General features: G+C 49.7%; 1 protein-coding gene and 1 long non-coding RNA gene across 4 annotated transcripts; one reads left to right on the forward strand and one right to left on the reverse strand.

The window, feature by feature from the left end:
• Positions 1-3650: 3650 nt before the first annotated feature.
• Positions 3651-20688, reverse strand: CALCOCO1 (calcium binding and coiled-coil domain 1). 3 transcript variants are annotated; one of them, XM_049625629.1, is made up of 17 exons: positions 20606-20688; positions 18255-18434; positions 17816-17918; positions 16625-16815; positions 13785-13943; positions 13229-13377; positions 11476-11566; positions 8834-8989; positions 8386-8640; positions 7791-7916; positions 7200-7295; positions 6686-6794; positions 6260-6459; positions 5746-5852; positions 5414-5485; positions 5140-5201; positions 4676-4763 (listed from the first exon to the last, which is right to left on the reverse strand). In XM_049625629.1, exons 2-16 carry the CDS (start codon positions 18408-18410, stop codon positions 5159-5161), a joined length of 2013 nt encoding a protein of 670 aa, XP_049481586.1. In that variant the 5' UTR covers positions 18411-18434; positions 20606-20688; the 3' UTR covers positions 4676-4763; positions 5140-5158. The 3 variants fall into 3 exon arrangements, with proteins under 3 accessions (XP_049481583.1, XP_049481584.1, XP_049481586.1); XM_049625627.1 differs by having other exon boundaries at positions 4671-5201; XM_049625626.1 differs by lacking the exons at positions 5140-5201; positions 5414-5485 and having other exon boundaries at positions 3651-4763.
• On the forward strand, positions 8921-11796 carry LOC125919134 (uncharacterized). Its single transcript, XR_007456675.1, has 2 exons — positions 8921-9010; positions 11358-11796. It is a non-coding gene; the product is annotated as an uncharacterized LOC125919134 (long non-coding RNA).
• Positions 20689-20945: the final 257 nt, after the last annotated feature.

Below are 20945 nucleotides of genomic sequence, written 5' to 3' on the forward strand. Positions count from 1 at the left end.
GGAATTTCATGATCTGGCAATAGAGTGTAAGCTTGTTCTGTAAGGACAGGCATTCTTATGTTTTTGTTTTTTGTTTTCTGTTTTCTTTTTTTTTAGAGTTTATTTATTTATTTTGACAGAGTGTGAGTGCAAGAAGTGCAGAGAGAGAGAAAGAGAGAGAGAGAATCCCAGGCAGGCTCCGCACTGTCAGTGCAGAGCCCAACGCAGGGCTTGAGCTCACGAACCGTGAAATCATGACCTGAGCTGAAATCAAGAGTTGGACGCTTAACAGACTGAGCCATCCAGGCCCCTCTTATTTATTTTTTTTAAGTTTCTTTATTTTGAGAAAGAGAGAGAGAGAAAGGGAGGGGCAGAGGGAGAGAGAGAATCCCAAGCAGGCTCCCCACTGTCAGCACAGAGCCTGATGTGGGGCTCGAACGCATGAACTGTGAGATCATGACCTGAGCCAAAACCAAGAGTTGGATGCTTAACCGGCTGAGCCACCCAGGCGCTCCTCTTATGTTTTGTTCGTGCTGTTTCCCAGTGCCTAGAACAGCACCGGGCACATAGTAGGCACTCGATGAATATTTGTTGAGTGAATGCGTATCTTTTAGTCCATCTTTCCAGTCTCACTTCACACAGTGCACAATCCTCACTCAGCAGCCCCAAGTATTTAGACTTCTAAGCCAGTTATGTCTTTGCATGTTCTGTTCCTTCTGTCTCTTTAAGATTCAGCCTCTACATGGTCACCCATGGGAAGCTTTGCGTCCCCCAGTCTTGGTTAATTATCCTTCCTCTGTGGCCCCGTAGCATGCTGTGCATACCTCTAAAGTAGTGCTTATCTTGCTTAGGAAGATTTGTTGCTTTGACTATAAGCTCTGTGAGGGCAGTTTTTAACAGGGTTTTTGACTATTCCATCCCGATTCTCTATGGCCAGAACCTGACCCATAAAGAACACTACAGAAAGTTCTCTGAATTAATGCACGACATGTCTTTGTCCCAAAGGACGTCACACTTTATTCCTTCAGGCTACCTCAGCACGCTTCAATGGCATTGGTGATGTTTTCCTAAAGCTGGTTAGTAAAGTCCAATAGTGTTCACTTTATTGTTCTTTATCTCTTGTATGTGGACATATATATATACATATATACCCTTTCGTATGTATGAAATATGTTTCGGGAAATATTTTATTAAAATAATTTAAAAAGTTATTTTTGAAGGCCTGGCAAAAACAACTTTTCTTTTCTTTTTTCCACGTACAAACACAGAACCTGCCCTCCAGCTGCTTAGAGTTGAGAAAGAAGAAAGGCTTGTAAACGTGCTGTAGTGTTGTTTATGAAAAACACCCCCCCGGGGGATAACTGCAAGAAGTCAAGTAAGACCTCATGGAGGAGGTGTCCCCTGAGCTGTGGGGCAAGCATGTGCTCAGAGGTATGCAAAAATGGTAGAGTGGTTCCATGAAGCTGGACCCCAGGGTTCCTTAGGGTGGGATGGGAAATGGAAAGGCAAGTTGGAGTCAGATGGTGAAGACCCTGACTGGCACACTTAATGGTCTGCACTTCATGTTCCTGTAGGCAACACGCAGCCACCGAGGTTCTGGAAGCAGGGAGCGATGTTTGGATTCGTCATCTCCCACCAGATACACCCCAGTGCCTGTTTGCTGCTACTTGGTCTGACTCTTCCTTTCACACTAGTGCCTTGAGCCCATTCAGATCCAACACCATCTGCATAGATGCTGGGAAGCAGGGCAGAAGAGACCATCCATTCCAGAAGGGAAACAACGAGAAAGGCTGAGTTGCCAAATACCACCGAGTGGGTAGGAGAATGAGCTCGGGTTGGAACCCAGGTGTCTTCCCTCCCGGCCCAGGCAGTCAATGATCTTCCCTGAGCTCCCCGTGTCAGGGGCCATGCACTGGATCCTGGGGTAGGCAAATTATGAGTAGGGATGAGAAATGGCTCTAAACTTCCCAGCCTGAAGGGGCAGATAGCACACAAGAAGACCTACGAAGGGCAGAGGGAAGAACTCTAGATATCCAGGTAGAGGAGTCTGGTGAGGAACTGTTGGGGGAGGGGGGGGCGGGCTTCATGGAGACATGGGTTTGGGAAGGTGGGGCAGAACTGGGCTGGGGATAATGGGAGATGAGAATGACCCCTGTGAAGTCCTGGAGGTGGGAAAGAACAAAACCTATGCCACAGTCCTCATAAGGGCTATTATTTAGTCTGGCAGCCTGTGTCAATGGCCTTGTGCAGCTACCCATGTGGCTCCTGTGGGTGTGTGTGTGTGTGCAGCTCAGCAGGGGCTGTGGGGTGGGAGCAGGGGTTCTGGGCCCCTGTTTCTGTCTCCTATCCTCCCCTTTTGCACTAGGTGGGGCACACTTCTGGAAGCCAGGATGTCTGGGTTCCAGATTCTTCCCTCCTCAACCTCCCCCAGACATAAATCACAAGTGATTTCATTAAATGCACCTCCTGCTGGGGATGTTGGCTCATAATTCCTCTCTGATTAACCCCCACTACCCCGGCAAGTTTATAGGCCAAGCGAGGGAGGGGGCAAGGGGGAGGGAAAAAGGAGGGATGGGGGGAATCCCAGGCGGGTGATGGATGCCTCTGTCAGCCCAGCTCGTATTTATTAATAGTCTTAATACGGGAAGCAATAAAGGAAGAGAGGGATTCTATTAATTAAATCATTGTTATAATTAACTTTCATTAAAGGAGGATCAATAAAGAGGAGTTGAGATGGAGAGAGGAGAGATCCATTATCTCTAATTTCCTTGGAAGGGATTCAGGGAATGAGATGGGGTTGCTAGGAGACGGCAACAGGAGGGAAGAAGGAAGGATGGAAGGATGTCATCCAGGTGGGGCTGGAAGGGGGGTGGATTGGTGGGGGGTTCAGGTGGGTGGAGAGAGGGATTGGTACAGGTTGCCCACCCAGGGGCCCTGAAGGCGGAGGAGGGTGACTGATAAGGGAGCTACTGGGCTGGGGAACAAGCGGGCTGTAGGCACGGCTTGTGCTGGGCATTGCTGAGAGCCTTGGTGAGCACACAGCTCCTTAATAAATGCTTTACGACGCGGTGTGTGTGTCTAGCCTGTGAAGCTGGTTAGAGTGGATGAATGTGTTTTTGTGACTGTGGAGTCAGTGTGCGCATACGGGTACGTGAGGATGGCAACAGAGAGAGGGGGGCGGCAGGGATGGAAGGAAAATCAAATAGACTTCAGAGGGATGGAGTTGAGGGCATTTTTTTTTATCTAAGTGGCTCCCCAAAGATGTGAACTCCTGACACGGGTAATGCCCATCTTTGGCCCACGGTACAGTGATGGCTGCTATGGAGGTTGAAGGTCTGTGCAGTGGAAACTTCCCCTGCCTTCTGAGACATGCACCTGGGCCCAGAAGCTTGGGTTCCACCTTGCCCACCCCAGGACTGAAATCCTGAAGTCCTGTCTCACGTGGACCCATACGTTGCTCCCTCGCCCACCGCAGTCTTCTCCAAGCCAGCCGCCCCACCACAACCCGAGACAAAGATCCCTCCCTCCTCCTCTGCCCACCAAGAGGCATAGCGAGGAGACGCTGCTGGGCACCCTCCCCAAGAAGGCAGGGGGTAGTCCCCTCCGTCCCAACTCCCCTCCACTATGGTCTATGAGCCAGCTGTCTGGACCTGCGTTGCTCTAGTCACACCTCATGGTAAGAACACATTTTATTAGAATCGTTATACATATCATATAAATATATTTGTCCAAACTACAGATCGGGGGAGGGATAATGAGGGAAAGCTCTTATTGCTGGGGGGAGGGGGAACCTGGAGAGGGAGGAGGGCTGAGAAACGGGGACACCTGGGACCCTGTGTTCTCCCCATCCCTCACAGAAGGCACAAATGCATTATTTCTTTCCATGTGAGGACACTGGGGGGTGGTGGCAGGGTGGAGCAGGAGGTAAGAGTACAGAAAACCTCAAAAATACAAAAGAAACATCCAAATTTCATATCTAATGGTGTGGAAAAGGCTGGGGTGGGGGTGCAGAAAGCAATGGGGGGGGGGGGGGAAATGGGGAACAGAAAGAACCACTGAAGCTCAGAAATGAAAGAGACCTGAAGAGGCCGTGATGTCCATGCTGCTGCCTCCATGCAGGCCCCAGAGAAAACTCAGATAAACCAACAAAGACCCCCAATAAGAGAGGGTGGGGTGCCCCGGGGAATTGGCTTTGGGGCATCAGAGAGTGTGTGTGAGTGTGTGTGTATGAGTGTGTGTGTGTGTGTGTGTGGCTGGTGTCCGTGACAGAAGCAACCTACCCCTGGGGAAGTTCTCCTCCATCCTGGTTCATCCAAAACCGCTTTTAGAGGGTAAGGTCAGCCACTGCTTCCAAAAAGGACCCCTGCTTGGACAAAAGAACCAGGCAGGAGAGGATGCCGGTGAGAGCTTGGGATGAAAATGGCTCAAAGGCAGGGGCGGTTCTTAGGGAACAGAATATCATGGAGCCCAGTGTGTTGGAAGAGAGGCCTGAGACCTAAGTGTGTGTCTGTGCATGAGTGTGTGTGTCTGTGCATGAGTGTGTGTGTGTGTGTGTGTGTGTGTGTGTGTGTGAGTGCATCTGTGCATGTACTGAGGAGGGGTGAGATCACTCAAAGGTAAAGGGGTCCTGGGTGCTGAAAAAGAAGTGTCCATCCATGTGGTCCTCCAGGGCATCCTTATCACTCTCAGCCGGAAAGCGCTCCTTACAAATAGGGCACTCCTTCCACGGGGGGGTGGCAGGGCCCCCGGTGCTGGCCTCTGACAAGGGACCCACTGCAAAGCCACTGAAGGAGACAGAGGGGAAGGAGAGGGTCAGTGTGCTCCGATGCCTTCTTGCCTTGTGGACCTCAGGGACAGGGACCCATGCACCTGGCCTTCCAGATTACCCTGTTCCTGGCAGCTCTCTCCTAGTCTCACCCCCAGCATCGTTCTCCCCACACTACTGAAGCCTTAGTTTCCCAGCTCTCCAGGCCCTCTCTTCTTTAGTCCCCGCTGGTCGCCGCAGTGGTGCACAGCCCATCCCCCACCCCTGCGCTCCTCCCTCCATCTCCGTCTGCTGCCTAATGAGGCTGAAAATGAGTCTGACATCGTCCTTCATCTTCCTGCTCCAGCCGAGAAGGATGACAGCATCGCCCCCTCCCTGCCCTGAGCCCATCTCACATCGAGGCAAAGCTGGGGGCTAGATGATAAAATCTCTCTTCCCCCTGCCTTCCCCTCTTGACCTGCAAAAGAAAAGGGAAGGCAGAAGGGGCGATCTGATACCTGAATCCCCCACCCCTGCAGCTGCATTGCCCAAAGGGTCTCCCAGGAAAGTCAGGGGAGAAGGACAACATCTCAGGGGTGGTCAGATGCTGGATCCCAGTCTTCTCTCTGTTCCCATCCCTGGGGGCACTGGTCACCTCCCTTCCTCCCCAGATAGAGCCTAGGTACCTACCTGGTGGTTGGGGAAGGGGGAGGGGCAGGAGAGAGGGGATGCAGGGCTATTTGGGCTCCACGGAAGATGGTGCTAGAACGACACAGAAGCCAGTTAAAGGCAGGGCCTCTGAGTGCACGTGTGCATTGATAAGATGGGGGGAGGAATTACCTGATGGCACCTGGGACTTGGGGTGGTGGGTGGTTTTCTGTGTCAACCACTCCTATGTCTCTTCTTCTTGGCTGGGGCCAAGAAGAGGGAGCTTGGGGGAAGGGCATGGGGACTGTTCACCCGGATGCCCTTTCCACTGGCATGCTCCCACCTTCCTCGTGTTCTCCCCCTTTTGCACTCACCTGGCCACGTCATAGAAGGCATTGCCCAGCTCAGGAAGCAGCAGGTGGGCCTCCTCACCTCCACTCTGAACAGCTGCCATGAGGACTGACTTCTCATCCTCGGCCTCCTGGGTACCAAAGAGATAGGGATGGGTTTGGGGGTAGCGTCCCAAGATAGGGGAGCAGCATGCTGGGGGAGGTAAGAGCAGTCCAGGCCCAGACGGTAGACTGTGGGCTGTAGTAAGAGTGAGGCAGGACAGGAGTTTTGATGGGGGCTAGTGGGTAAGAAGAGGAGGAGTATGGGGGGCAGGGGCTGGCAGCATTGGGGTTACTGGGTCGGACTGGATTTTGGGGCAGTGGCCCTGAAGAGAGGCTGGGCCTGCCTTCTCTCTCCCAAGGGGAAAGCAGAGCCCTGTACGGCTAAGATTAACACTTCCTTTTCCGGACACTGGGCCATTGGGTGTGGCCGTACCTGCCCCTTCCTCCCTAACCTTGCTCTGTCTCCCACCACCGCCCCCGTCCACACACAGCTCACCGAGTCAGAGCTACTCTCTTCAGCTGGCCCTGAGAGGTGGGGAGCGATGGGAGCCGGCTGGCTGATGACGACCAGGGGAGAAGACTCTCGTGGCCCAGCAGGAGAAGAGCCTGTGTCTCCACGCTCACACAGGCCATAGGGAGGGACCCTCATGTCTTCTGGGGACTCATCCTCTGAGTCTGTCAGAGCTGCTGGGCAGCCTGCCGGTGAGGGAGAGGACAGAGAGGGATGAATTGTTAGAGGCTTGGCTCAGCTATCTCCCTTTGGATGAGGGATATGGTTAAACTAGAAAGGGGCCAGGGTCTGGGAAGAAAAAAGGCAAAACACAGAGGGCAGAGGCAGCTCCCAGAGGGGTCACATGCAGCTTTCCCCAAGCCGGGGAAACAGGCGGGGGAAGAGGTGTCACAAGACTGGGGGTGTACAGACTCGGGCCCACAGCCGCCTCCTCGTCCTCTGTGACAGCATCCTCGTTCCACTTCTCGTCTGCCACCTTCTCCAGGCGGGCCTCCAGCTTTCTCATGTACTCTAGCAGTTCCTGGAGTTGGGAGCAAAGAGGTGAGAGAGGCTGGGAAGACGCCAACCCCGCTGGCTGCAGAGCCTTCCTTGACCCAAGAGGAACTCTGAGCTCTTCGGGACTGGATGCCTTCCCCAAAGTGGGCTGTGGTGGGGGAGGAGTGGGGTGGGGAGGCAGCTCAAAGGAGAGCCTCACTCCCACCCCCACCCCCAGGAGCCCTCCTTCACCTCTTACATCCCTCCCTCGCTCCCACAGTCCTCCCCTGTTCTGCCAAGTCAACCAGTGAGAGGAGCCACCGTCCCATTTTTAGCCTCCGGGCCCTCTTAGAGTTAGCAGTTCTTAAGCCAAGAGATGACAAGAAGACATGAGGTTCCCCCCTGAATCCTCAGCTCTGGCATCCAAAGGGCCTGAGTCCTAGGTTCTCACCTGCTTCTCCTCCTGTAACTGTTCCTTCTCTTTCTGGAGCACGCGCAGGGCTGACCGCAGCTCTGTGAGCTCCCGCTTGCTCTCTGACAACTGCACCTGAGGGAATGTGGAGCCTAGAATGTACCTCCAAGAACCTAGGCTCTGCGACCTGGAACCACCAACCTAGAATCATGCTCCTCTGTGCCCCTGTCCCTCTCTTGCCCTGACACACACAGGGGAAGCCCCAACACTCTTCTTCGATGAGTCCCTTGTCTTGACCACAGGAGACAGTCGCCTGGGTCCCAGTCTCTGCCTCTCCAGTGTGGGCCTGGGTGATTGCCTTTGGCTGGGATACAGAGACCCTGGTCACAGCCGGGGCATTCTAGAATTCCCTTACGTCATCGCTATGAGGCCCAGAGTATTTGCCATGAGAAGAGAAAGGGACATTGCACATTTCAACCCAATGAGACCTGGGATGTGTGCAAGTAAGATGCCATTCAACATGTAAGTGAGCACCCAGCACTTCTGAGCTGACACCCAGGACAGAGAGAAGGGCCACTGATGTCTCAGGAGGTGACAGGACCAGGACTCATGGGTGGCTGGGCGTCTCACCAGGCTAGAATCCTTTTCCCGGGCTAGTTCAGTCTTGAACACTTGATTCTGGGTCTTCTCGTCCTGAACTGCCTTTTCCAGTCGAAGTATCTCTGCACTTAGCTTCAGGATCTTATCTTTCTCTGCCTGGAATGCGGCCGAAAAGGAACGTGGGAGGGGAAAGGTGAAGGAAAAGGGACGCCACTGGCATCAGCCCCATCCCTCGCTGTGTCCTTTCCTTTATTTCAATGGGTATTTTGGGAGCAATTTCCCCTTCTTGGCTTCCTCATTCCTGATACTTCTCAATGAAGGAAGGGACATGCCAGCAAGGTGCCTTGCTGATCAGAAATGGGCATCACGACAGGGCCCGGTGCCTAGGGCAGTAAACGTTTCTTAATCAAGGTGGTAACCGAGGAAGGTGCTACGAAGATCAGGACTGGAACACCCTACTTACGGATGGGTCATACTTGGACAGTGAATTGGTACCTCCCTCAGAGCCCCTCCCCACTCCTGAGTCCTCTAAGCTTCTCATCCCTGTCTCCCTTCCCAGGGAATCTGACTCCATGGAGGTGGGGGCAGTGGCTGTGAGCCTGCCAGTTCCCCCCCATCCCTCTACCTCCATACTCTGCAGCAGCCCTGCCCGCTCCTTGCTCCATTGGCTTTTTTCCTCCTTCAGGTGCAGGCTGAGCTCAGCCAGCCTGCCATTGACTCCAGCCACTTCCAGGCGGCTGCGGTGTAGCTCCGCCATGGTGCGGTCCCTGGCTCCCGCTGTGCTGGCCAACTCCTCCCCAAGAAGGGCGGCTTTCTGCTGGCTTGAGGCTGCGAGCTCCTGGGCTCCTCGAAGCTGCTCCTTTAGGGGCTCCAGTTCAGCCTCAGGAGAAAGAAGGAGATGGAGATTAGGGCTCCCACTGAGTCATTCTCGAACCAGGAAGGTAACTAGGGTCCCTTTGACCCCGCACCGCAACAAGGCTCACGATTTATATCGTTCAATCTTTAGCCATGTCTTTTCCCTAGCTAGCCCTTGGTACTTCCTCTACTTCCCACTGCCTAAGGGCTTCACTCACCACGTGCTGCTGGGCCTGGCCTAGGGTGTCCTTCATCTGGGCCACCTTGTCCTTCAGTCGCTGGGCCTGGGCACTCTGCTCCTCCTGCCGGCCCTTTGCTTCCTGCAGCTCCAGATTTAAGCGGCGGTTCTCCTGTTGTGCCATTTGGAGCTCAGCCTGATGGGAGGTGGAAAATAGGTAAGGAAAGGGGTATATGTATTTGGGGTGGCTGGCAGGGGCTGAACCACTGTGATGAGAGAGATCAAGGTTCTGCTTCCCAGATTTAACACAAACTCAAGCATTCAGCTCTCGTCAGCCCTTCTTGGGGTCTCAGCTCAAAGCGACTCAGGCCTGAACATCCAGTCTCCAGCTCCCATAATGAGGTACCGGCATCACAGCCTTGATGGGGTCTTACACGAATCTAGGTATCCCATGTACCATTTCTGCTTCTCCGCTCTTCCTTTCATTATTATTAATTTTTTAAAGAAGGTTTTATTGATTTTTTAGGTAACCTCTACGCCTAACATGGGGCTTGAACTCACAACCCCAAGATCAAGAGTCGCTTACTCCACCAACTGAGCCAGTCAGGCGCCCCTCTGCTCTTCCTTTTAGATCAAAACTCAGTCTGGATGTCCATGAGGCCCTCAAACTCAGCATATTCTATTTCCCAGTCCACTTCTTTCCACTCTTATTTCTGCCCATGCTACTGACTACTTCCTAAGTCACTCAGGCTGGATCCCTTGGTGCTGGGCTTGGCTCTGTTCTTTCCTTAGTGACCCCAAGAAAAGCCTTTTGCTTCTCCATCTTCTGTCTTGTTCACAGCCATTTTCTCTTTTCTACTATCACAGCAACCATGTTGACTCAGGATCTGGTCATTTCTGACTTGGATTATTGAATAATCTCATAACTAGTTCATCTCCCAGGAAGAAATCACATTAATCTTCTGTTAAGTCCCGCCTAAGTACATGTCACCCCCTTGAAAATCATGGATGCCTCTCATTTGCTTACAGAAGGAAGATTAACTCCAGATCCTCTCCAGTCTGACCTGGGCCTCATCTCAAACCCTCCATCCACACTTTCAAGTGCCCCGAGTGTTCTGGACTCTCAGCCTTTGCACGCGTCTTTCTCAGTTCCCAGAATGGCCTCCCTCTTATCTCTGTCTACTCAAATCCTACCCACTCTTTACTGCTGAACAAATGGCTTTCAAATACCCTTCCACGGAAGCCTAGGGTTTGGAGGAAGCTGCTGAGAGATTCTGCGAATATGTGATGTGAGCTCCTTCTAAATAATTCAAAAAATATGTGAGAAAAACAACATACAAGCTCACAAGTTAACACAACGGGGATCATCAATCCACTGACATGTGCTTCTGAGTTAATTCACTTTTTTTTCAGGTTAATTAATTTTTTTGTACAAACCTCAGAATAAAGTTCCTATTGGATTTTCTTTTTGTTTGAAAAGCAAACTGAGATGGCATGGTGGACAGTTTAAAAATTGCCGTCATTTGCACTTACTTATTTGGAGACTCAAGGTGTTCTTAGTATTGTACAACCAAAACTCAATACGGAAATATATTAGCTGCTGATGCTGACAGAATAGTTATCTGTAACCTCTGATTTCAAGGTTTGGCATCCATCAGAATTACCTGATTACTTTTGTTACCTTATAAGTTAACATTGTACATTTGAATTTTTAAAATTGGGGTGCATGGGTGGCTCAGTGGGTTGAGCATCTGACTTTGGCTCAGGTCATGAGCTCACGGCTTGTGAGTTTCAGCCCACATCAGGCTCTGTGCTGACAGCTCAGAGCCAGTATCCTGCTTTGGATTCTGTCTCCCTCTCTCTCTGCCCCTCCCCCACTCGTGCTCTGTCTCTCCCTCTCTCAAAAATAAATAAACATTGGGGCGCCTGGGTGGCTCGGTCGGTTAGGCATCCGACTTCGGCTCAGGTCATGATCTCACGGTCTGTGAGTTCGAGCCCCGCATCGGGCTCTGTGCTGACAGCTCAGAGCCTGGAGCCTGTTTCAGATTCTGTGTCTCCCTCTCTCTGACCCTCCCCTGTTCATGCTCTGTCTCTCTCTGTCTCAAAAATAAATAAACGTAAACAAAAAAAATTAAAAAAATAAACATTAAAGAAAATAAATACTTGAATTTATAAAAATAAATTTATAGTAATAAACTATTGGTTTTATCTATTCAACGAGGTTCCACCTAAGATGTAAAACTTTATTGTGGGGTGGAAAGGAGAGCTAAAAAAGCTGGAAAATACTAGGCTACTTTATGCCCCTCTTTTTTTTTTTTTTTTTTTTTTTTTTTTCAGTACACTCCATGCCCAACGTGGGGCTTGAACTCACACCCTGAGATCAAGAGTCACACGCTCTACTGACTGAGCCAGCCAGGCATCCCTGCCCCCTTCTAATGACCCTAATAAGACGTGCTTTTGTCCACTTCTGTGGAGCATCTTAACACTTTATTATTCTTCCCTGGTGATGCTGAATATATTCCACTTTGACTAATCCTGACTTGGGTATACATTTTGTTTCCTAGGAGAGCGTGTGTACAATGTCCTCTTTACATTTTTTATTGGCTTTGGTGCCCGGCACTCAAAAGGGCCTCAACGCAGTGGAAGAACAATTGAGAAAGCAAACAGACTCTGAGCCCCTACCTCGCTCTGCTCCTTGTCGGCCTGTGCTTCTTTCAGTTGACCAAGAAGCTTCTCCTGTTCCCGAGTCAGGGCCTTCACGGTGTCTCTCACCCTGTACGTGGGGACATGGAACATCAGATAACCCGGCTGGTCACCACAGAAGATACGAAGGACGTGGGCTTTTGTCTTTAGCACTTTTTCTGGTGCCCCTCTGGGCCCACACCTCCTATTGTCTCTGGGATGCCCAAATCCCCAGACCAAGGTGATCTCGCTGGAAGCCCTGAGTATCCAAGATTCCTGGTTCTAGAGCACAGTCTAGAAATAAACAGTTTGTTCTCTTTATGTGTCATTTTAAGGAATGTTCTGCTGATGCCTTGCTAGTTGTTTGCATTCAATCAAGAGACCAGAATCCAGTCTTTTTTTAGACAAGGGACAGCCACGATCAATTATAAACTTTGGATCTAGATCAGAAGTTGGAAGACTTTTTCTGTAAAGGGCCTGATAATAAATACTTCAGGCTTTGCAGGCCATGAAGATTCTGTGGTAACTATTCATTTCTGCCACTGTAGTGTGAAAGCACCACAGACGTGTAAATGAATAAGCGCGGCTGTTCCAATAAAACTTTATTTATGAACACTGACATTTGCATTTCAGATAATTTTCACATCACAAAATATTTTTCTTCTTTCGTTTAACCGTTAATTCATCATTAAAACCATTTAAACTCACAGACTGTACAAAAACAGGTGGCCAGGCTAGATCTGGCACATGGGCCATAGGTTTACTGACCCCTGGGCTAGACAGTCCCTAATCTTTTCCAGATGCTCTGTCTGATCCCTGCTTTTCTATTCCATGATTTAGAACCTAGACATTTACTATCTCCGTAGGGCAAGACTAACATATCCTACACTGGAGAAGCCTCAGGGAGTAACTCACTTTTTTACTCTGGACCTTGGCTAGAATGCCTCTTTCCTTTAAGGAGTTTAAAAATATACATAAAATCTACTGGTGCCGAATGAAAGAGACTTAATTACATGATTTGATGAAAGAAAGAACTAGGGTGTTTCTCCTGGCGAAAATGTGACGGACAGACACGGGAAGTGGTCAGTGTTTGTGCCATTTGGTAAAAACGACAGTTGTCTGGTAGAGGAAAGAAATTCATCCTGTGCAACCCCAGAGGTCTAAACCAGCACTAATGGAGGCAAGTTACAGAAGGGAGGTGTTTAGTTCAATACAAGAGATACAAAAGTGACAGCTGTCTGATATTGAAAGAGGCTGCCTTCTGAGGTAGTGACCTTCTCAATTACCTGACAGTCCTCTGAGGGCTAAGATTCTATGACTTATACCTTTTTTTTCAGAGGAGAGATCCCGTAACATTCCTGGATCACCGGTTCAGACATTTCCTAACAGTGAGAACGGAGTCTCATCTTCTTTGCTGTGATAAAATCTGAAATCCATCCTCTCTTATCTTGTCTTGACTGTTCTATCCACTCTTTTCTTCCAAATCCTCCACTCCTAGCTCCTGCTTAGCCTTTGCTGCAGCATAAATAGTAACTATGATTACTTCTGAAGGTGAGGAATACAGAATAGGCTTAGGAAAGATGGAGGAGAGCTAGGCAGGAAAGAAAGGCCGGGGAAGTGGAATACCCTGAGTCTGAACGGGGAAAGAACCACACCAGACAGAGTGCAGGTTTGCGTGTCTGAAACAGGAGGCCGGAGTCTGGGGGTGACAGGAAATGAAGGGAAGTGATGGGGGTAGAGGGGACGCCCTCACCTGTCCAGCTCCACCTCCTTTGTCAGCACTTTCTCACTGATGGCCTGGATGTCATCTTCTAGCTCCAGGATGCGTGCCACATGGTCTCCCTGTTGCCGGCTCAGGATGTCCCTCTCTTCTGTGAGCTCCCCGTGGGACCGGGAAAGCCCCTGGAATCGAGGTTCCCCCCAGAAGAATGAAGTTGAGACTCACCTCTCAAAGCACAGAACAAGGGCTTGGGAGGAGCACACGGGAGTTAGCCTGTTCTCACCTTCCTACCCTGTCACCTTCCTTGAAAAAGAAACTGCCAGAGAGCATTCCCTTACTGGCGAATATGGCCACATCCCCCCGTCCCCCAGCACTGCTGTGTGCAAAGAACTGAGTGTCGTTACATTTGGGGATGTGTCTCCTGTCATGTCAAGTTTAATCCTACTTGTTACCCCTTAAAGCTATGTTTTTGATACCGGAACCATCTTAAAAGCCCACTAACACCTTGCCTTTCCCATCTTCGCTGGGTTCAGACTTTGGACCCTGGGTGAGCAGCCAGGCCCCGTGCCCCACCTGGCCCAACTCCCACCTTGTACTGCTCCATCAGCTCCGCATGCTCCTGCCTGGCTGTTGCCAGAGCCGTCTCGAGCTCCTGTACTTGACTCCTCAGCTCCGTCACCTGTCCCTCCAGCTGCAGCTTCAGCTGCATCAGGTCATTTCTCTCTTGCTGGCTCTCATCCAGCTGGTTCTACAGGGAGCAGGATGAGGAGGGGGGTGTGCTCGTGAAAGTCCCGTCCCCGTCACGCTGCAGGTGCATTCGGGGCCGGGAGGTTACATCGGTACAAGCTATAAAGAGCTGAGTAAGGGGAGGCTTGTGTGTTACTGAATCCTGCCACCACCAGCTCTCGACGCTCTTGGAAGAAGTCTTTCTCGATCCACATAAACAAAAGGAATGGCTCCCTCCCTGAATTTTACCTTCTCTATTCTGGAACCCGACAGAGGTAGGTTTAAATCTCCAATATAATTTTTGCTAGCTCTGTTACTTTTTTTTTTTTTTTAATATTTACTTATTTTTGAGAGAGACAGAATGCGAGTGGGAGAGGGGCAGAGAGAGGGAGACACAGAATCTGAAGCAGATACCAGGCTCTGAGCTGTCAGCACAGAGCCTGACGCAGGACTCAAACCCACGACCTGTGAGATCATAACCTGAGCCAAAGTCAGGCGCTCAACCAACCGAGCCACCCAGGTGCCCTGCTAGCTATGTCACTTTGAATGAGTTACACAACTTCTCTGAGTCTCTGTCCTCATTTGGAAAGTGATCTCTTAGCCTAGATTTTTGAAAGGTAATTATAATGAGAATAACAAATGTAAAAACAGAACATGGAAAATATCCAGATGGCCAACAGACACAGGAAAAGGTGCTCAACATCACTCATCATCAGGGAAATGCAAATCAAAACCACAATGAGATACCACCTCACACCTGTCAGAGTGGCTAATATCAAAAACACAAGGAACAACAAGTGTTGGCGAGGATGTGGAGAAAAAGGAGTCGTTGTGCACCAATGGTGGGAATGCAAACTGGTGCAGCCACTGTGGAAAATGGTGTGGAGATTCCTCACAAAGTTAAAAATAGAACTACCCTACGGTCCAGTAATCGCACTACTGGGTATTTACCCCAAAATACGAAAACACTAGGGGCGCTCGGGTGGCTCAGTCAGTTAAGCATCCGACTTCGGCTCAGGTCATGATCTCCCAGTCTGTGGGTTTGGGCCCCGTGTCGGGCTCTGTGCTGACAGCTCAGAGCCTGTAGCATGTTTCAGATTCTGCATCTCCCTCTCTCTCTGCCCCTCCCTGCCTCGTGCTCTCTCTCTCTCAAAAATAAACAGCAAAAAAAATTTTTTTAAATATATGAAACACTAATTCAAAGGGATACATGCACCCCAATGTTTATAGCAGCATTATCTACAATAGCCAAATTATGGAAGCAGCCCAAGGGTCCATCGACTGAAGAACAAAAAAAGAAGACGTGGTACATATATACACAATGAAATATTACTCAGCCATGAAAACGAATGAAATCTTGCCATTTGTAACAACATGGATGAAGCTAGAGAGTGTAATGCTAAGTGAAATCAGTCAGAGAAAGACCAATACCCTATGATTTCACTTAAATGTGGAATTTAAGAAACAAAACAAATGAGCAAAGGAAAAAAAGGGATATAAACCAAGAAACAGACTCTCTACTATACAGAATAAACTGATGGTTACCAGAGGGGAGGTAGGTAAGGGGATGGGTGAAATAGGCGATAAAGATTAAAGAATACACTTATCATGAGTACTGATTAATATATATGGAACCGCAGAATCACTCTATTGTACATCTGAAACTACCAAAACACTGTATGTTAACTACATTAGAATCAAAATAAAAACTTAATATAAAAAAAAACCCAGAACACAGGGTAGGAGCTCACACATCTCTGACTTATGTAAGATATAGACATCTTCCTATTCTTGTGTTGATCCCGTGTGTTTAGAGGGTTCTAGAAGGCAAGAGTTTATCTAAATCACAGATAAGGTACCCATTCTCACCCTCTGAGCACTTCCTCAAGTCTGTCCTCTTGTCTGGGGAGTGTACTTCCTCCCCAGTTTCCCTATCCCTGATCTTCCTTCAGGAAGTCCTTGCCAACATCTGCCGCCACTCTCTAACTCTTCTCTATTTGGTCCCATAGAAAAATACAAGCCACATATATAGTTTTTTAAACTTCCTAGTAAATACTCAAAAAAGTAACAAGAAACAGGTGAAATTTGTTTTAATGGTATTTTATCCAACTCAGCGTATCCAAAGTATTATCATTTCAACATGTGACCAATATAAAAAACCACTGAGATCTTTTACTTTTTTTTTAACACTAAGTCTTCAAAATCCTTTGTGTATGTTCCCCATACAGTACATCTCAATTTGGACCAGTCACATTTCAACTGTTCAAGAGCTTTCTGTATTGGACCGTGCACGTGTGGGGCCCTACCACCTGCTCTCACTGCTCACCTGTCCTGGAAGTGGGTCTCATACTCCCCTTCCTCTGAACATTCCTTCCCTGGAGTGGCCTCCCTCTACCCTTTGGATCATCCTCTAGGGCCTAGGACAGGATGTAGCACTTGGGAGAAGGAATGTTTGAAAAGTACTTATGAAATCTTGAGTGATATGTGCCTGTGGGTAGCTTGCTTTCCTGCCCTACATGTTTGTGTCTATGTTAGATCAAGACTTTCTTAATGGCAAGACTGTGTAAGTCCTGGTGAGGTACTCAGTTGAGGCCACAGCCCAGGGGAAGGTAAAGTGAGAAGCAGTCCCTTGCCATGCAGCCCTCTCCCTCCCCTGCCCCTCCCACTCCGCTGCCTGGGAGCAGCTCTGTTGCTCTGTCTCACCTGCAGCACAGTGGCCTTGGGGACGACCAGCAGGATGTCAGAGCCGCCATCGGCCTCCTCTAGGGTCACCAGTTCGTCCATGGGCCTTGGCTCTCGGAACTGGAAAGGGGGGCTCTGCCCACATACCCGGCCCTGGCGGTTCACATACCGGAACTGGTAGAGCTGGGCTCCAGGTTTGGGCAGGTAGCTGGCTGTGGGAAGAGGAATGGACCCAGGACCCTAATATGATCCCAGGCCCTCAAGTGCCTGGCAGTCTTCCTTTTCCTTGACATCTTTTTTTTTAAATTATATATATATATATATATATAGACAGAGTGAGCACCAGATGGGGAGAGAGGGAGCAGGCTCCACACCCAGCACAGAATCCTATGTGGGGCTTGATCCCACGACCCCCGGGATCATGACCTGATCTGAAATCGAGAGTCGGATGCTCATTGACTGAGCCATCCAGCCGCCCCCACCTTGATGTGTCTTATCACCCACTGTCCTTGGTTCCAGTCCCTTGTTCCCTGTTCCACATACTGTTTTCTTTCCTCTTTACCTCTGATGGGCTATTTATGTTCCCTGAGATACTCTTCTTCCTCCTTTCTGCCTAGGCCTGTCCTTCCTCTCTTTCCCAAGCGTACCTTCCCTAATAATAATAATAATAATAATAATAATAATGTTAGTTATCACTTACTGAGTGGCCACCCTGAACCAGGCACTATGCTAACCCTTTACCTGTATCACTTTAAACCTTCATATTGTGCCTATAAGCCATGCATCCCCTTTTACTGTTAATATAACAGAGACAGGGAAATTAAGTAATTTGTCCAAGGTCTGATAGCTTGTATTAGAGTTGAGATTTGAGCCTAGGTCTTTCAGAATCTAATGACTACCTTCTTCTCAATTTATGACACTACCTTTCCCTCCTTCCTACCCTTAGTTCCCTGAGAGGACTTCCTCTTTTTTGGCGGTAGGTGGCAGGATTACTGGCCCTTGACAGGTCCTTCTATCTCTAAGTCCCTGATTCTGTAATAATCCCACAATTCTATGTCTGCTGAGCCCTATTGGATATAGTTCTTATTTTATTTATTTGTACTTATTTTTTCTTGTTGTCTGTGCCTAACTTTGGTTTCTGAGCCCACTATCTTCCTCCAAACCTCTATCCCCTAGGTTCCTTCCTCCCAGACCTTCCATGTTCCCTCGTACCTTGGAACTGGACACTGGCGTGGACAGGGGAACCATCGGTTGCACTTTCAGGCACCGAAGACCACACAAAAGTGTGGTAATCCCGAACACAGGCAGCCTCCACCTGTGAAGGCCCATGGTGGGAGAGAGGTATGGTGATGGAACTGTGAGCTAGGGATGGCAGAAAGGGCTGAGGGACTGAATGGGGGCTAAGATGCTGTTACAGTGACAAGGATGATGACAGACCGGGAAAGTGGAGGGATCCTTTGTGGCAGGAGAGGGCAGGGCTAAGATGGGGAGGAGATGAGCCTTGGCTTACACAGATGGCTTCTGTCACCTGTGACATCTCTGCCCTTCTTCTCTATCAACATGCGGTTGAGAACCCAAGGACTAAGTCATTCCCCTGATTCCAACCAACCCATGGCTCACAAATCTGAGCCAAAAGGGGTTTCGGGGATACCTTGAAGATGCCAATCCAGTCGCTGGCGCTGGGCACGGTGCCTGGGGGAAGGGTATAGTGACATTCCACCTTGGTGTTGGGGATGTAGGTCCGGGCTACATTCAGAAAGTTGACTCCACCCCGGGAAGGTGCCCGGCTTAGTGATGATTCTTCCATCTTGCCCTCAAGGTATCTGCCCTCCTATGAAATAAAGGGTTAATATCCTAAAACCTCTCCCATGCATCTCTTCTTCTCCCCAACTCCATCCCCACCCACTCACAGCTCCTGCCACTATACTCAGAGATGGAGGTATATTTCGTTCCTAGCCCCTAAGGGCTACAGGACCCTCTAGAGGTATCACTTTTGGTCTCCAGGACACAGGTCTGACCTTCTGAGTCAGTCCCCGTCCTGTCTCACATCGTACCCTCTCTGAGTCACAGACTCTTCCTAGAGTTAAGATCTCTCTCATTTCTGCTCCCCTTTCACAGTCCCATTGACCAAGTCTCAGTATCCCAGGCTCTACCCGCTCGGTTCCTCCTTTCCCACCTCTTAACATACTTGAACATTCCAAATTCTTCAGCCTCCACCTCCCCATCCCATCCCGCTTATCTTTTTGGCTCTTGAATTCAAAATCCAACTGACGTGTGGGGCCCCCTCATTCCGAGCAGGTCTCCTTGCCCACTCCAGCTGTACCCAGGAGTAGCTTATGACACCTGAACACTCTCTGAAAGTAATGACTGAGTCTTCAAAGCAGGAATATGGCTGGAGGCGGGGACCAACAGCCCGATCCTCAGGCCCCCGAGGTCCCAGTTCTCTCCCCTCTCCAAGTTGTCTACCCTCATGAATTAAAAAACAAAACAAAACAAAACAAAAAACTTCTGCTCTCATTCAAAGACAAAGGGAAAGGGAGGATATAAGGAAAGACAGGTTTTGCCTCTCAACTTCAGGAAGTCAAGAATTCTGGAGGCGGCTGCTTCAAGGGTGGGGTGAAACATTCAGCAGGAACGTGGTGGTGTGGGGAGACGGAATGTGGGAGCCTGGAGCCAGGAAAAGTCCCACCCCTGGATAGGGGATAGATTGGAAGGTAGGAAGTAAGGGGCCCTAAGAAGGGGAAATATATATATGATGTTGAAAGAAGGGAGGATTAATTCAAAAATAACCTAACGTTCTTTTCTTCAGGTCTCGCCAGGAACAGAACTAGAAAACTACTGGTTTGACTATGTTAACCCAGCTGTAGTGTTTTCTCTCTGCCCCCTTTGGCCTCAATTCCAAGTGCCTGGATGTGTAGTTGGAGGCATGCTATAAGATGGGATTGACAGGGAGGGGTGTTCCAAGTTAGGGTGGGGAGAGTTAATTAGGAAACACGGGGATGGAGTGAGGAACAACAACAATAATCAACACAACTCCTCAGCCCAGGGCTGTGAGATGGCTCTCGTCATCGCTCCTCTCCATCCCACTAATCTTCATCCTGTGTCAACCACAGAGGATGGTGTCCAATCAGCCATGGCCAATAGTCATGGGCACACCCCCAAACATCACAAACCCACGCGAGGCTGAAGTCTGGAGCTAGCAACTTTAAAAACAACAGGAATTCAGTAGAGAAGGAAAGGTGGGCCAGCTCCACAAAAAGAAGCAACTTCTCCTTCCAAAATACGGATTGAACTGGGGACAAGAGGTTTCTTTGGGATTTCATCGCTGAAAAATCCCTCGTTAAAATTCGTCCATGTTTTCTCCAAATACAATTCTTCCGGCTTTTAAAATGGGGGATGCATCATCTCCCACAGATCTAAGCCTGTGGAATCCCAAATACTCCCCACAAATAAAATCCTTAACAGCTGGAAACATTCACCAGACCTGAAACAAAGCTCTGGGCACCTAAAGTGTATGTGTGTAGCTAGATTCAAGCGTTCGCGCGGGTGGGGGGACTCCCACCCCTCAACTCTGTAGGCCTCTAAGAGTTCCTTAACATTCTGCCACTTGTAAGGCTTCCCTCCCGGGACTCGGTGTAGTAAAAGGCCTTTGGATTGGGGCGGGAGGGTAAGGAGAAAGAGAAGGTTTGTGAGGCTCAAGTCTTGCGTGGGAGAGAATGAGTAAATAATTCAGTGTCTCCCAACTACCTTAGGAGTAACAAGCTTTATAGAGAAGAACTGAGGGGAAGGGGAGAACAGTGAGGGGGCGCACCCCTGATCAGAGCCCCCTCGAGACCAAGAACTCTCAAAACAGAAGGGGTGGCTTTTCCAGTACGGAAAGTGTTAAAACCCAAACGCTCCGGCATCCCCCTTCCACAGTTCCCTTAGATTATCCTTTCACAGACTGGAAATTGGGGGTGACCCCCGCATTAGATCGCCCCCAAATTAGGCCAAGTTTCTTACCCCACACACGGATCAGCTGTTCCCTCACCTTCCACCAACAACAAAAACAGCACTCCGACTCCTGGAGGGGGAGGGAGAAAAGTGGACGTGAGGACTTCTGGGGTTTGTGGTTTCTCTGCCCTCTTTTGTCGGCGAGCCGGCTTGGATATGGAACTACACATCCCAGGAAGCTGTGCAAGAGGAGGGCGGAGCAGAGGGCGGTCGCGGGGGCGGCCTCACCACTGCATCCTGGGAGGCGTAGTTCCCACTTCCATGACTGTAAACGAGGGTGTGGCCACCAAAGGACTTCACGGCCCATGATTCCTTAGGAGGGGCCCGGCTGTATTGGTGGTGACTGCTG

Source organism: Panthera uncia, chromosome B4 (genome assembly GCF_023721935.1).
Source record: "Panthera uncia isolate 11264 chromosome B4, Puncia_PCG_1.0, whole genome shotgun sequence".
Classification (NCBI taxonomy): Eukaryota; Metazoa; Chordata; class Mammalia; order Carnivora; family Felidae; genus Panthera; species Panthera uncia.

What these genes read in the sequence shown, in the direction of transcription:
- CALCOCO1 (XM_049625626.1), bottom strand. Translation starts at nt 18,410, where the DNA reads ATGGAAGAATCATCACTAAGCCGGGCACCTTCCCGGGGTGGAGTCAAC. An exon ending in CGCCAGTGTCCAGTTCCAAG is followed by an intron (nt 16,816 to 17,815) that starts GTACGAGGGAAC and finishes CTCTTCCCACAG; the next exon opens with CCAGCTACCTGCCCAAACCT. An exon ending in GGCTGCTGCAGAGTATGGAG is followed by an intron (nt 7,917 to 8,385) that starts GTAGAGGGATGG and finishes GCCGCATTCCAG; the next exon opens with GCAGAGAAAGATAAGATCCT.